The sequence below is a fragment of the Engraulis encrasicolus genome, chromosome 20, assembly GCF_034702125.1.
Source record: "Engraulis encrasicolus isolate BLACKSEA-1 chromosome 20, IST_EnEncr_1.0, whole genome shotgun sequence".
Classification (NCBI taxonomy): Eukaryota; Metazoa; Chordata; class Actinopteri; order Clupeiformes; family Engraulidae; genus Engraulis; species Engraulis encrasicolus.
In genome coordinates, this window is record NC_085876.1 from 12,810,485 (window position 1) to 12,825,423 (window position 14,939).

Below are 14,939 nucleotides of genomic sequence, written 5' to 3' on the forward strand. Positions count from 1 at the left end.
AGTACTGTAGAACACAGTTACTATTCGAGGAATTACGGTACTTTATTTGTCCGAAAAAAATAAATGAACCTGTCACAATGCACTCACCATGCATTCCGAGACAGATCAAACATACACATACAGTAGACTACATTCATACATTATACCCATGGCCATACATATACAGGCATTTTAAAAAAAGATGTAAAAAAAAATGTTGGACAGTTATTCATTCAAACAAGAATGAACTTGGTGTCAAAAGGTGTCTTGACATCTACAGAGTTCCAGTTTCACTCTGCTGTAATCACTGGGCCACCTTATCTCTAAAGATAAGTAAACCCTGCTGCATTAGAGAAATGAAGCGTTTGAACCATATTATGTCTGTATACAGTATACTATTTGAGCAGTGGAAAGACGGTATGAAGAAAACCATTGCTCTGTCTGTACCTGTATGAAGCTTTACAGTAGGTACACATTCCACCTGAAGGACCCTCCTCCACCAGCCACCTTAGGCCATTTTTTTGGTGTGATGTTAAGAATTTAGGTTACTGATAGTTTGGATTAAAACATTAGGCCTATGTAAAAGTTATGAGAAGATCCTTCCCAGATGAATGCACACAGTGTCTCTGCATTTACATCTTCATGATTAAAAATAATGCAAAACATTGTAAAATGTAGTCAATGATGAAAGTATGTCTCTTCTTTGCCATCAAAGTGTCTGACGCAAGGTGCATGCCTGTCAAAAAGTTGCTTGGCCACACCTTTACGTCGCTACCGACGTTACGTAGAATTCAAAAGCTCTACTTACTTCCGCGTTCTTCGCATAGCAACAGGAGGAAAGCGAAGATGGCGGATCACGGGGATCCGGTAATATAACGTGTTCGAAGTAGTAAGAAGGAAGCTTTTAGTAGAAATTGAAGGTTTCGGAATATTCTTACGAGAGGACCCTGTCCCTCTGGGACAACGGTTTGTGCCATGGCGTCAACTAACGTCCGAATCGGCCAACAGGCCTTGGCCGTACTGGATGTGGCACTCCGCGTTCCGTGCATCTTTATTATCGACGCCATTTTTAATTCTTACCATGATCCTTGGACTGGATGGGCCGGGACAGCTGGGAGGGTTTTAATAAGAGTTTTTGGTAAGTTACCAGAACATTACATTTGTTATATGGTCAGTGTGGAGCGTCAAAACAACAATCGGGAGGTAGCTGCCACTAGAGATCTGTCTGTGCTTTGCACTTGCTAGCGTTAGCTAAATAGCATTAGCCACCAGTCAGTCGCAACACCTGTCAAAATGAGCTTCGGCCTTCACTACCTCCAAAGCCGATTTGCTGGCGATAACAACCTTGGCCCTTGTTTTTCCCGGACACACACAACCAGTTTTTCTGTTTGCCTGGGCAATGACGTTTAAAGAAGCTCTCCTAGGCAGTGCACTAGACATGTAACACTTGTGTTGGGAAGTATCTCGACTACAATTTTGTTCAATCAGGCACGGCAAATCATTCATCCAGGCAAAAGTAACTTGCAGTTACCAAAACAACCTGCTGCATCATATGAATTCGAAACTGCTTTCCCAAATAACACATTTGTTGAGACCGGCTGGCCATACCGGTATGTCCACACATTTTCAAGTCATCCCCAAACATTTCACATCCACTTTATTGTGGTTGGACAGCAGGAAATCATAAGGCTATTCTGATTCTGATGTTTGATGTTATAGCCTACAGATTACACCATAATGTGTGAAGTGAACTAGCAGCACCACGTTACAAAAGCAACACATCGCCTGTACGTAGGACGTTTTAATTGAACGTAGTCAGGTGCTTCTGGAAAGTTCCGATGTTGCACACTTCACAGAAGTGTGCAGTTGGTGTTTCTGTCACAAAGTACACAAGTGCATCGACATAGCTTTCAGAGGGGGGTGGTGATGGGCTGACTAAAAGCAATCAGCTTTTTCTTACTCTAGCCATATCTCCTGTCCTGTACTAATAATGATTAAAATACCCAATACATTCATTTCCAGCACGGTCATCCGTAGTTTAGGACGCCTAAACTAAACGACATGCACAGGTTACCCACTACTTCTCCAAGGAGTAGTGTCCCCCACCAACTCGTGTTATGTAAAGTTTCAGTGTGGAATGGTGACACTGACAGGATGGCAACCAAGGGATAATGCAGCTGGGGGTCGGATGGAGGAGTGCATAAACAATAATTGCTTTGGACTAGTTAATAGCTATTAATCATAATGCAATATTGTAGCAGTCCTTCATGGCGGTTGAAGTCCAACTTGAGGAAAGCCATCTAACTCTTCATTGCATTACTATTGTACTATACATTTGAATACAATAAGAGCTGTTAATGACAGCTGTTCAAGTACATGAAAGTCCTTGACACAACCCTTCAGTTGTCCAGTTGCAGGTGTAAGGCAATAAAACATGATCACTATGAAAAGTTCATATTGTGTTAAATGAACTTTTCATAACAATAAGAGCTGTCCTTCATGATGATTTAAGTCGAGTTTGAGCGAAGACATCTTATTCCACATTGCTCCAGAGCAGCATACTCTCATACCCCTGGCCTGGCATCAGTTTTCTGTGCCATTTGACAAGGCAGCAATGTTGGACGCTGAGGGCATACCTGTCGCGTGTCATGTTGACGCAGTGACCTACACCCAAACCCTGTGAATTCATGTTGCCGTGATGGCGTGGTTTTGAGTGCAGCAGCTTTAGACCCCAAAATGCATTCTCATATTGCCGCCTGGTCAATGAGTCGAAAATGTACGCATTGGATTGATACTTTCCATTGTCCTAACTCTTGTCCTCGACCTGTGCTTGTCGCCTCGGTCTTTCCTGATGAACCACCTCTGCGGAGAAAACAATAACAATAACAATTTCGCACGGTCAACCTGGACACAATATCTTTTGGTTGACTTATCCCCATTCAACTCCCAATTGTAAATGAGAAAACAACCTTTGAATTGCGCTTTTGCGAGATATTGAGAAACTTCTGTGGTCAATGAAGTCTTACAACATCATTGTGAGGCCACAAGCACAAGGGAGTATGGGAGGAGTAGGATAATGTAAAGAACCCCATGTTTTCCGGGGGGAAATGTGTCCCGGTTCTTAATAAAAACTGTGCTTCCAATAAACCCCTGTCTTTCAGGCATCGTGGTGTCGAGCGTGGTGCTGGTGCTCTCCCAGAAGGCCCTCTTCAAGTTCTACACGCTCTTCCTGGCCGTGGCGCTGGGCGCGGTGGCCGTGCTCATCAACTACTACGCCACCTCGCACATCGACTTCTACAGCGCCTACTACAAGGCGGCGCTGGGCTTCCGCCTCCTGCCCCGCAACGGGCCCACGCTCTGGCTGGCCATGGCCGTGGTGCAGCTGCTCTTCGGCCTGGGCTACGTGGTGCTGCTCAACATCCAGTCCATGTTTGCTGCGCTCGTCTTCCTGGACATCATGATTCCGCTGTGGGGGCTGATCATCGAGCTGCCCGTGGACGTGCGGCAGCTGGTGGCGGTGGCGTCCGGCACGGCGCTGGCCCTCAACACAGCCGCGTGCCTGCTGCTCAAGCTCAAGTGGTTCTACTACTCGTGCCGCTACGTCTACCTGCTGCTGCGGCACATGTACCGCATCTACGGCGTGCAGCTGCTGCTGGAGGACACCTGGAAGCGCATCCGCTTCCCCGACGTGCTGCGCGTCTTCTGGCTCACGCGCATGAGCGCTCAGGCCGTCATCCTCGTCTACGTGGTGAAGGTATGTGGTTGGGGATGAGGGTTGTGTGAATGGATGTGAGCTAGGCTTATGTTTACATATTTCTTGCTTAAGTGTCCAGTGTTTCTCAGACAGGAGTGCAGACGACTATCCTGGTAGTGGTAGCCTCTGTGGCATTGGCTGAGGGGGGGTGCTGTGGCGTGCTGTGGTGCAGCGAGCTAAGCCCCCCACATTTGGGGTCACATTACCCAGGGGGACCCCGGTTCGTATTCGGCCGGGCTAATTTTCCGGCCCTGCCCCATCTCTCTCTCCCAATCATTTCCTGTCTATTCTCACACTGTCCTGTAATAATAAAGGCCAAAAAGCCCCCAAAAAATACAAAAAAGATAGCCTCAGGGGCTCTAACATTGGCATGCAAAAGCTTCTGCTCAATTCACATCACCTTCTGTGTTATGTCTGGTTTGGGTCTTAGGCTGGAGACAGACATGCTTGCTGTGTGACTTAAAATATGCACGCAGCCGTGTGGGAACGAGGTGCATACTTGCAAAAGAGCTATCAATGCACTACGCACACAATACTAAACTGGTATCTAGGGGGCTAATATATACGTTTACTAGTTTCTTGTTGAGTGCATACTTTATGCTGCAACATGTTTCCTTTTATCTGTCGTCCCTCCTGTGTCTTGTATTAGGTGTGTGTGCGCATGTCCGTGTCCGTGTTTTTGGGGAAGGGGCTTATGTTGTTTGACAGGACTGTGAAGGAATGACAGGCAATTATGTGATAGAGAGAGATGGGATGGGGTTGGGAAAGGACCCTGAAACCTGGGAATCCATGGGTACTGGGAAGAGTAGTGCTAGTGCACTGTGCTCCATTCCAACCCAACTCAATGTGTCACAACTAGAGATGTACAGGATCCAAGATCCGGTTCCGGATCCGGCAGGATAATAGGGTTTTTCAGACTATCCGGATCCGGCAGGATCTTAAGCAGTGGATCCGGTATCCGGCAGTTACCTAAAAATCAGGATTTGGGGCATCTCTACTTTTTACGTAGCCCAGGCTTTTCAGTAAGTCACAACCCCAATCGCTGCATGGAGTTACTGCAAGCCCTTTGGAAGCGGCCGTTGCAGGCAGTGTGGCAGTAAGCCAATGAGTCTAAAAAATTGTTTGAGCCAACTTAATAAAAAGGGCCCACGTGTGCAAGTAGGCTATGTGTTTCAACTCTTTCATAGGATCCGGTATCCGGTTCCGGATCCGGCAGGATCTTAAGCAGTGGATCCGGTATCCGGCAGGATCCTAAAAATCAGGATCCGGTGCATCTCTAGTCACAACAGCACCCCCTTCATTTTCTTTCCATTGTCCTAACTCTCTTCCTTCCTTGTGCTTGTGGCCTTGTGATGACGTTGCAAGACTTCATTGTCGACACAAGTTTAATTTAATATCTTGCAAAAGCGCAATCCAAAGATCTTTTTTTCATTTGCAATCGGGATGTTGTATGGGTAAACAAAAGCCTCCCAAAAGTTGTGACTAGGCTGATAGTAGGGAAACTTAATTGCTTTCTCCACTGAGGAGGTGCATCACCAAAGCCCGAGTCCACAAGCACAGGTCGAGGACGGGAGTTAGAATAATACCCAGAACCCTCTTCATCTCATTGTTATCTCCTCATGCCATTGAGGTGGTGGGCCAGTGTGCTTAAATGGAATGGGACCCACATATCTACTGGATATGTTTCAGCTGTATGCATTACCAGGTCACTAAGGTCAACGGAGAAGAATTTGCTGGTGATTCCAAAAGTCAAAACAAAGTGTGGAGAGGCAGCCTTTAGCTTCTATGCTTCAAAGCTTTGGAACCAGCTTCTAGATGACGTAAAAAACGCACCCACTATTGATAGCTTTAAATCTCAAGATAAAGCTGTTCTAGATGCTTTCCCCTAGCTTAAATTGTATATATCATTATTTTTTTTAATGTTTATGTTTATTATTATTATTATTATTATTAGAGGTGCACCAAAAATTCGGCCACAGAAAATGTTCGGCCGAAAACGCAAAACAGACACTTTCGGTTTTCGGCCGAAAGCCAATTGAGTGGCCGAATTGGAGGCCGAATAGAAAATGAATCGAAAATGGGCATTAATGACACTAATTTCAGTTCTACTCTAACATTTGAAGACTTCAAATACACATTTATTTTCTTTCAAAAACATGTCTAAACATTTATTGTAAGCCGTAGATTTAAGCAATATTTATAAATAGTGAAAAACCTCTTTTTATACTTTTTTATACTTTACTTTTGATAACTTTTAACTGAATTGTAATATTCGTTTCTGTTTCGGTATTCGGGCAAGTGATTAATTATTATTCAGTTTCGTTTTCGGCCACAAATTTTCATTTCGGTGCACCTCTAATTATTATTATTATTATCTTTACCTTATGTTTTATCTTAATGTTTTAAATGTTCTTTGACTCTAATTTTATTTCCTTCTTTCTTCCCTGTTTCCTTTCTTTTTGCATTTGTTAGTTTTGTGAAGCACATTGAGTTGCACCTGTGTATGAAATGTGCTATACAAATAAACTTGCCTTCCTTGCCATGAGAGCAATCAACAGGCGGCTCTGTCCTGGGACGTGTAGGGGGAAAAAATACCCAGAAAAATCCTTAAAAGAGACTAGAGTGGTGTGACGTGAAGGTGTATGGGACGTGAACATGTTTTGGCTTTTTTGGTGTTTAGATGGCGACGCAACCCGGGTCGTCTTCAAAACTCCCCTCTCTGGAAGGAGTCTTCAGATTTTTGCGTGTTGAACTGTCGATGGCGGGGTCGCTGTGAATGGCACTTCTGATCAAATATTTTGTAGTCTACCCTCGCAATCGTCCTGGTATGATCGGTCCCTATAAAGCCTCGTTTCATCACGCTGTATCTCCTCATGTCATTGTAGTGTAGGTGTTGCACCACAAGAGCGACCAATTGACAAGCGGCGCTGTCCTGCGATGTGTAGACAACAACAAAAAGGAAAGTCTTTTAAAGAGACTACATGTATAAAGCCTTTTTTCATCTCACATTATCTCCTCGTCTCCTGACAGGTGGTGCGGCACGAGAGCGGCCAGCAGGCGGCGCTGTCCTGGGACGTGTGCTGGGACCTGTTCAGCAACCTGATCATCAGCGGCTGCGACTCCACGCTGACGGTGCTGGGCATGAGCGCGGTCATCTCCTCGGTAGCACACTACCTGGGCCTCAGCATCCTGGCCTTCATCGGCTCCACGGAGGAGGAGGACAAGCGGCTCGGCTTCGTGGCACCCGTACTCTTCTTCATCCTGGCACTACAGGTCAGTCAGCTCAGCCCAGCCTCGTAACCTCTCATACCCCAAAGTTACATTACATTACACTTCGCTGATACTTTTATGCAAAACGACTTACAGTTACTAATAGCAGAGATCTGTCATTCTAGTTCTTTTCTGGTATCCGTGTGATGTCGGGTGAACGCCCATTTAGGAGACCTTTGGTTAGGAGACCTTCGGAGTCTTGAGGTTGAGAATAAATTGAGTCTCTTTAGCACTATAGATTGCGGTAGCGCACTTTTGCCTCAAAAAGAGAAGGAGGAGACAACGCCCCCTTAGGAGACCCAACTTGAGCACACTCTTTTGCATTGGGTGGGCAGGGTTTGAATCCTCTTTATTAATCTACCCTCTTTGCTAATAGGGTATTGGGTACTGGGTACATCCCTGGAGCAATGTGGGGTTAGGTGCCTTGCTCAAAGGCACTTCAGCCATGGATGGAGGTGTAGGGAGAGGTCAGGGTGGGATTCAAACCTGCAACCCTCTGATTTTAAGACTACCTCCCTAACCACTAGACTAGAGCAAGGCTGTCCTAAAGTCCATTGACAAACCCTCTACATTTACACGTTATATCATGGGTAACAGGTCACGGGTGAGGCATAAATGCAAATTCGTTGTGTGCAGTGAGCATTTGTGTGCTGTGGAGTCCTTTGTCAAAATGACAATGAGAGCTGGAGTCCCAGTTGGGCTCTCACTTTCGCTTTCACAGCTTTCAGGTCAGTCAGCTCAGCACAGCCACATAGCCCTGCCAAAGTCCATTTACAACCTATAGGTAACACAAACATTCATTTCAACGAAAATGGGGCGAATTTTCTTTTTTTTACTTCATTTGATCAGGTGGATGTTCGACACAGAGGTCATAGCAGTCATGTTGACGCAGTTGCCTAGACCTAGACCCTTCCCTAAATCTAACTACCATTGGAGTCATGTTGCCATGAGCCCGTGGTTTTGAGTACCGTGACAGTTTTGCACGGCAAATGCATAAGTTACTCTTGCCATCAGGACCGTATAAAGCCAATGTGGTGCCCTATACCTCACTGGAACTCCCTTTATGAACAACATTTGTGAAGTTTGTGTCTTGTGGTGCCCCCTCACTGGTTAAAAATGGTTGGTGCTCCTGGGTACTGTGCCGCTGGCCCTCATGGATAAGCCGGCACTGCTTGGCATCAAGACCTGGTCAATGAGTCGAAAAGTGACGCACCGGAATGATGCTGTGTATGCAGGGCTGATAGTATTCAGGCTCCATGCCTGATTTCAGGCTTGACAGAGTTTGCAAAAATAAAAACATTGATAATAATTAGCTATTAGGTTATTCTTATCTCAGAAAGTGTTACAGGTTCAGGGTTTTCTTCTACTATCAGGCTTTAATAATGGTCATACACAGGCTATTAAATGTTTGAATAATGTGTCAAAATAGGCCTACGTTACGTCACTATGCAGTATCTTGACGTCGTCGTTAGAGCAGGGGGAAAAGTTCAGGCTCAGGATTTTTTTTCACTATCACCCCTGTGTGTGTGTCAGCACAACATGTACAGCAGTGGTCTCCAATTATTTTCCAGATTATGTAGAGGAGGTGAGCCTGCAGGCCAAACCAACACCCCAACCCAATGAGAAACAAGTTAGATGTCTGGACATAGAACAGATTTTCGCTTTTCCGTTTTCCCTTCTTGTCAATGTCTCTTATGAGACTGTTAGGATTAAGGTCGAATTCTCTGTGAATGCTTCGGAGAGATATGAACCACTTAAGTTTTAAGCTTACTGATTGAAAATCACACACATTTACGTTTTCATTTGTTCTGACTTCATGGCGGGCCAAAATGTTTGCCATGCCCGGGACGGATTTGGCCCGTGCGTCTTTGTTTGGAGACCAAGGCATTGGCATCATGGTGGTATTGGTAGTGTTGTGTAACAGGATTGTTCTGTTTTGTTACAAATCAACCTCCATTTGCCTAACTTGCGATCCACCATCTTTACTTCTCTGCATTCTGGGTAAAATGGGACACCATACAGCTATTGCTGACCTGAGTTCAACTCTACAACCTCCTGTCCTCTCCCTTTGCTTGGGACCTTGTGCTCGTGTCGTCCCCCTTCATAGAGAAAACAATACGTTTTCCCACTGTCAGCCTAGGCACAACAACTATCAAGGGACTTTTTCCTTTACCTGAAGAAAGTCGGATGACCAAAACACTGTAGTAAAGTCTGTTGGTAGTACTATGGACAGTGTGCAGCATTTCTTTAATCTTGAATGACGACCACTCTGGGATAATGTCCTACGCACCTGTCCAACTACTCATTTTGAGCTTTTCCCTATTCGACTTCCCCACTGCAAATTAGTCAGAAAGCGACCTTTGAATTGTGCTTTTTGCGAGATATTGAATAAAACTTTTATCTTCAATGACGTCTTGCCTCGCATCATGTGACCACAAGCAAAAGGAGAGGACGGGAGGTGCGCAGCGCGCTAGGCCCCCCACATTTGGGCTCGTATGCCCACCACGGGGACCCCGGTTCAAGTCTGGCCGGGATCATTTCCCAATCCTCCCCAGTCTCTCTGTCCCATTCGCTTCCTGTCACCATCTTCGACTGTCCTGTCACATAAAGGCATAAAAGCCCCTAAAAAATATATATACTAGCAGATTATTTTGATGAGGATTTTGTAAACCTCTAAGGCAGGGGTGTCAAATTCACTGAGGGCCAAAATCTAAATCTGGGACGAAGTCGTGGGCCGAGCTCATTATTCAAAAAGCACTGAAATTGTGCATGCACACACATGCTTACAATATTCAAATGCTTACATCTTAAACACTCAGTCCCATCAGATATTGTAGTTAAAATGTGCCTGCACAGTCTGTTATAAAAGAGTGGAAGACATCACTTATGCACTTGTATGAGCATGTGACACCCAATTTTTCATGTTAAAGTCATATTAAAATTAGGGATGGGCATACGGTGAAAATTTCTTCGTCGATCGTCGGGAGAATTAATGATTAATAATCGGTTAACCATTAACATTTTTATATTAAAAATAGCACACATTTAGGCCCACCATGCCCTATACTCTTGTATAACAAAAATACATCAAAAACATCATGTTTTTCTTAGAGGATTTGTTTTTATTAACAACACAAGTGTCAAGTGATTAACAAGAAAAGTTAAACCTGAATTGGTGCGCAATGCGCTAACGAGGGAGGCTTCAAGTTGCGAGCCAACAACGAAGGTACATAACGGTGCAGACATCGAGGCGAGGATAGGTTGAGATGAATCACTGCCGTCTTTTACAAGGCTTGGATGCGCAGTGTTCAAGTGATACATCATGGTCGTTGTCGATTACCTGTATTTGTTAGTCACATTGCAGTAATTACAGTACACTTTGTCATTTTCTAACCGAAAATGGTCCCACGCCACACTTCGCCGAGACCTCTTCATGGTTAGGCAAAGCCCGCTCTATGGAAGCTCGCATGTAACGTATGGAAGCTCGCAAGTCAAGCCAGGGTACGGTGATGGTGAGATATTGCTCCCTGCTGCCCAAATTGTGTAGGTGTAACAGCGAAATGCATTGCATTGAGAACGTGCACTAATGACCTACATTCAAGGTTTTTTGTTTGTTTGTTTAACGGTCTGCGAAAATTAATTTCTTTGACTAAGTGTTTAATGATCAATCATCGGTTAATTGGTTAATAATGCCCATCCCTAATTAAAATACATTAATGTGTAGGGGGGCCAACTGTAATACACACTTGAAATGATGTAGCGGGCCAAATAAAATGACTCCGTGGGCCAAATTTGGCCCCCGGGCCTGAGTCTGACATCCCTGCTCTAAGGAAAAAAATTTTGTGTGTGTTTAACAAGCTTATCATACAGGTTAACATAAAAGTCATTCTTCCAAGGCCAACATGTCTTAACCCTTAGTAGTGAACCTGACGAAGCGCAATGCGAAACGCATTGTTCACCTAAATAAAAAAACAGCAAAACTAAGTCCAACAGTGTGCGGTTCCAGATTTTTGATGTCTTAACCCTTGTCTGTCAATGTTGCAGACGGGCCTGAGTGGGCTGGACCCCGAGGAGCGTCTGGTGCGCCTGAGCCGCAACATGTGCCTGCTGCTGACGGCCATCCTGCACTTCATCCACGGCATGACGGACCCCGTGCTCATGTCGCTCAGCGCCTCGCACGTGCTCAGTGTGCGGCGCCACCTGCCCGTGCTGCTGGTGTCGCTGGCCCTCTTCGTGCTGCCCGTGGCCCTCAGCTACGCCCTCTGGCACCACTACGCACTCAACACCTGGCTCTTCGCCGTCACCGCCTTCTGCGTCGAGCTCTGCCTCAAGGTAATTACAAAACTGACAATAATAATACAGTAATAATAATAACTATCAGTTGAGTTTCTTTCAACTGGACACAAGGTTTGATGTTGTTACCTGATATGTACGTTGAGTTATTCCTTTAGGCTCAAGGGAATTAGAAAACTGACAATGATAATATGATCATTTGAATTTTTCTTTGGGCCCCAGCCGTGGCTCAAATGGTGCTACCTGACATGTTTTGATGGGTGCTTCAGTAGCTAAGTGGAATATCCACAACGGACGAAAACACAGGGTTGGAACATTTTAAGACAAGTAGTTGCCAAGCCAAAAGAACAAAGAAAAAAACTGGGTACAACGGCTCAGCACAACCTTGCACTCACCTACCTAACAAGTCTCCCTATCCCATACCAACCCACCTGCATTCACACTCATCAGATACCGCAGAAATACACCAGCGGCGATTCGATTCAAGCGACAGAGTGCAGCAGCAAGCGATACGAGCGATTGAGGAGACTAGAGTATGTCCGTACAGGCAGAAGGCAAAGCATTCAATCATTCCCATGTGGTCACTGACCTCTATACAGTCATTGGCTGTCGCCGAACCGCGTCATAGAAAGTTGAAAAGATTTCAACTTCAAATTGTCGCGCAAATCGCTCTAGTCTCCAGAATCGCTTTTGTCGCGCGACTCAATACAAAGTCAATTACTTCCGTCGCTCGACTCGCTCAGATCGCCGCTGGTGTATTTCTGCGGATACTCTTCATCTCTCACACCTCTGCACACCGTCATTACATGAGTGACGTTACATTGGCCATTTAGTGTGGTTGCAAGTCAAGCAAGTCCCTTCCATCCTTTCTTGTTGCGTGTGGCCTTACGATGCAAGGCTCGAGGTCATTGATGATCATAGTGTTATTTAATATCTTGTAAATGCACAATTCAAAGGTCATTGTCATTCGCAATTGGGATTTGGATATGGAAAAGCCCCCCCAACGTTGCTCTGCCTAGGTTGAAAGTGGGCAAACTTTGTTTCTTTTTAACTTTTTAACCTCTATTTTTCAGGTCACTGACGGTCTTCATGACGGACAGCTACCACAGCATTCTGTTTCTAGATTTTAACCTTTTGACTTTTTCTGTTTAGGTGGTGGTGTCTCTGACGGTGTACGCGCTCTTCATGATTGACGGCTACCACAACGTGCTGTGGGAGCGGCTGGATGACTACGTCTACTACGTGCGCTCCACGGGCAACGTCATCGAGTTCGTCTTCGGTGTCATCATGTTCGGCAACGGCGCCTACACCATGATGTTTGAGTCGGGCAGCAAGATCCGCGCCTGCATGATGTGCCTGCACGCCTACTTTAACATCTACCTGCAGGCAAGTGCTGTTTGAATTATTTAGTAAAAAAATAAAATAATCCCAATGCGCTCTTACTTTTTGCATTCACAAAATTGTCCTACAGGCACGTTCTATAGTGAACTTGTTTTATCTCAAAATAAATGTATGCTATAAAAATCGGCCCAGCCGTGGCTCAACGGCACTCAACTGCTACACCGGTGGCCTGAGTTTTATTCCTGTCGCACTTTTTCCTGTCGCGCTTTAAATAGAGGGCCCACCATTACATCTCTGCCCTTAATTAAAATGTTTTAAAATTTCAAATGTTACTTTATTCATTTACATGATTGTTGTCTTTACAAATCTTATTTAATATTGTTCTTGTCTTGGCTATGAAATAGCTACAGATGATTTATTGGCAATAAACTCAGCAAAGTGAAGAGGTAGTGTTGTGGGACATCCAACACAAGAATAGCATGAAAGCGTTAACTGTGAAAAAAAAAAAAGCAAAACGGGAGCGAGTGTGCGGACATTTCAATAAACTAAACTAATGGACCAACCTCTACCTTGCAGGCCAAGAACGGCTGGAAGACGTTCATCAACCGGCGCACGGCGGTGAAGAAGATCAACTCCCTGCCGGAGGTGAAGGGCGAGCAGCTGCGCGACATCGAGGACGTGTGTGCCATCTGCTACCAGGAGTTTGCCACCTCGGCGCGCATCACGCCCTGCCACCACTACTTCCACGCGCTCTGCCTGCGCAAGTGGCTCTACATCCAGGACACGTGCCCCATGTGCCACCAGAAGGTGTACATCGAGGAGGACGGGCGCGACAGAGCCGCCTTCTCCAACAATAACGGCTACGCGGCCGCGCCCGGGGCGGAGGGCGACCCGGATGAGGAGTTTGAGGACGGGGAGGGGAGGCCGGACGGGGCGGCCGGTGGCGCAGCGGGAGGTGTGGTGGGAGGAGGCGTAGGAGGAGCAGGAGGAGGAGGAGGAGGTGCGGCTGAGGCCGACAACGAGCTGCTGGAGGACAATGACAGTATAGAGTATGACGAGGAGGAGTGGGGGACACTAAACGGTGACACACCCATAGAGGAGGACTACATTAATGACGACACAGACTCCAACGGCGACTGATGATGTAATAATTACAGAGAGAAAAAAATACAAAGAAAGTTTGGAGCTTTGAAAAGAAAAAAATATATATTTTAAAAAATATATTATTATTTAAGTTAAACCATCTTAATTTTTGTCAACATCAGGGAAGTCACTTCTTTGTCTCCTTTTTTTAGGTTTTGTTTTTCTTTTGATTTGTGTGTTCGTTTCTCAAAGGGCTTGTGGAGGTTTAAATGTTTAAAGGTGCGAGTGCCTATGCCAGGATTGGCCGTAGTGGAGGAGGCTTTGCAGGAGGGTCAGTGAGAGACGCACATTCCTTTTCTACTTCTTCCTGCTCCTCCTCTTGGGGACATTGTGGAGTGTGTGTGCGTGCGCGCATGTGCGTGTGTGTGTGTGTGCGCTTGTGTGCGTGTGTGTGCGTGCGCTGCTTTGAGTCGGACAACTCAAAGGGAAGACGGGGGAGCAACAAGCAGAGAACAAGAGGTCTGATTTAACGTGACATGCTACTGTAATCACTGATATACCTCTGTACCATTTCTATTGGTCTCTTGTGTGACCTTGCTTAAAAATTTGTGTACGTTGTTGTACATGTAATTAAAAAAAATGCTCCTTCCCTTAGAAAAGAGGAGGCTGTATTACAGTGTTTTTTTATTTTTTAAAGGCCACTGGACATTAGATGTTGGCATAAACGGAGTAGCAAAACCCATCACTACATTTTTTTTTCTACTCAGGCCATATTTGACCATTCTGATCTGCATTTCAACTGGACAGTTCCATTCATCGGACAGACTTTGATGGCAACCACTGATTTTGGCATTTTCTTTTATTTGCAAATGCTCGTTTTTGCTTTGTTGTTCCCGGTTATTTGACACATTGTCTGGCAGGGGAGAGAACTGAGGAAGGAACGTGCTTTTAAAAAAAATAATTAAGGCTGCAGGCAAAGCAACTGGTATTGGGGTGCTGATTTAGGGTATTCTAATCAGGAAGTGAAATATTTTGATTTATTCTGTGGAATAGTGATTTTCACTTTCTGTTGATGAAGGAATTTTTTGATTCATCCTCTTTTTTTGTGCTTCTGAAAAGGTGCAAATTTTAATTTTGGCTTAAAGTTAATGTAAATAAAAATAATCTTTAATAGTGATCTGATGGTGTTTCTGAAGTTCTCAGGTGCAGTGTTTAATTT

The 14,939-nt window shown here is 45.1% G+C and overlaps 1 protein-coding gene across 1 annotated transcript; it reads left to right on the top strand.

Annotated features, from left to right (window-relative positions):
• Window positions 1-811: 811 nt before the first annotated feature.
• Window positions 812-14,897, top strand: rnf139 (ring finger protein 139). The gene is made up of 6 exons (XM_063185431.1): window positions 812-1,117; window positions 3,141-3,733; window positions 6,764-7,006; window positions 11,048-11,335; window positions 12,449-12,682; window positions 13,214-14,897. The coding sequence occupies exons 1-6, from the start codon at window positions 955-957 to the stop codon at window positions 13,775-13,777; spliced, it is 2,085 nt and encodes a 694-aa protein (XP_063041501.1). The 5' UTR covers window positions 812-954; the 3' UTR covers window positions 13,778-14,897.
• The last annotated feature ends 42 nt before the right edge of the window (window positions 14,898-14,939 follow it).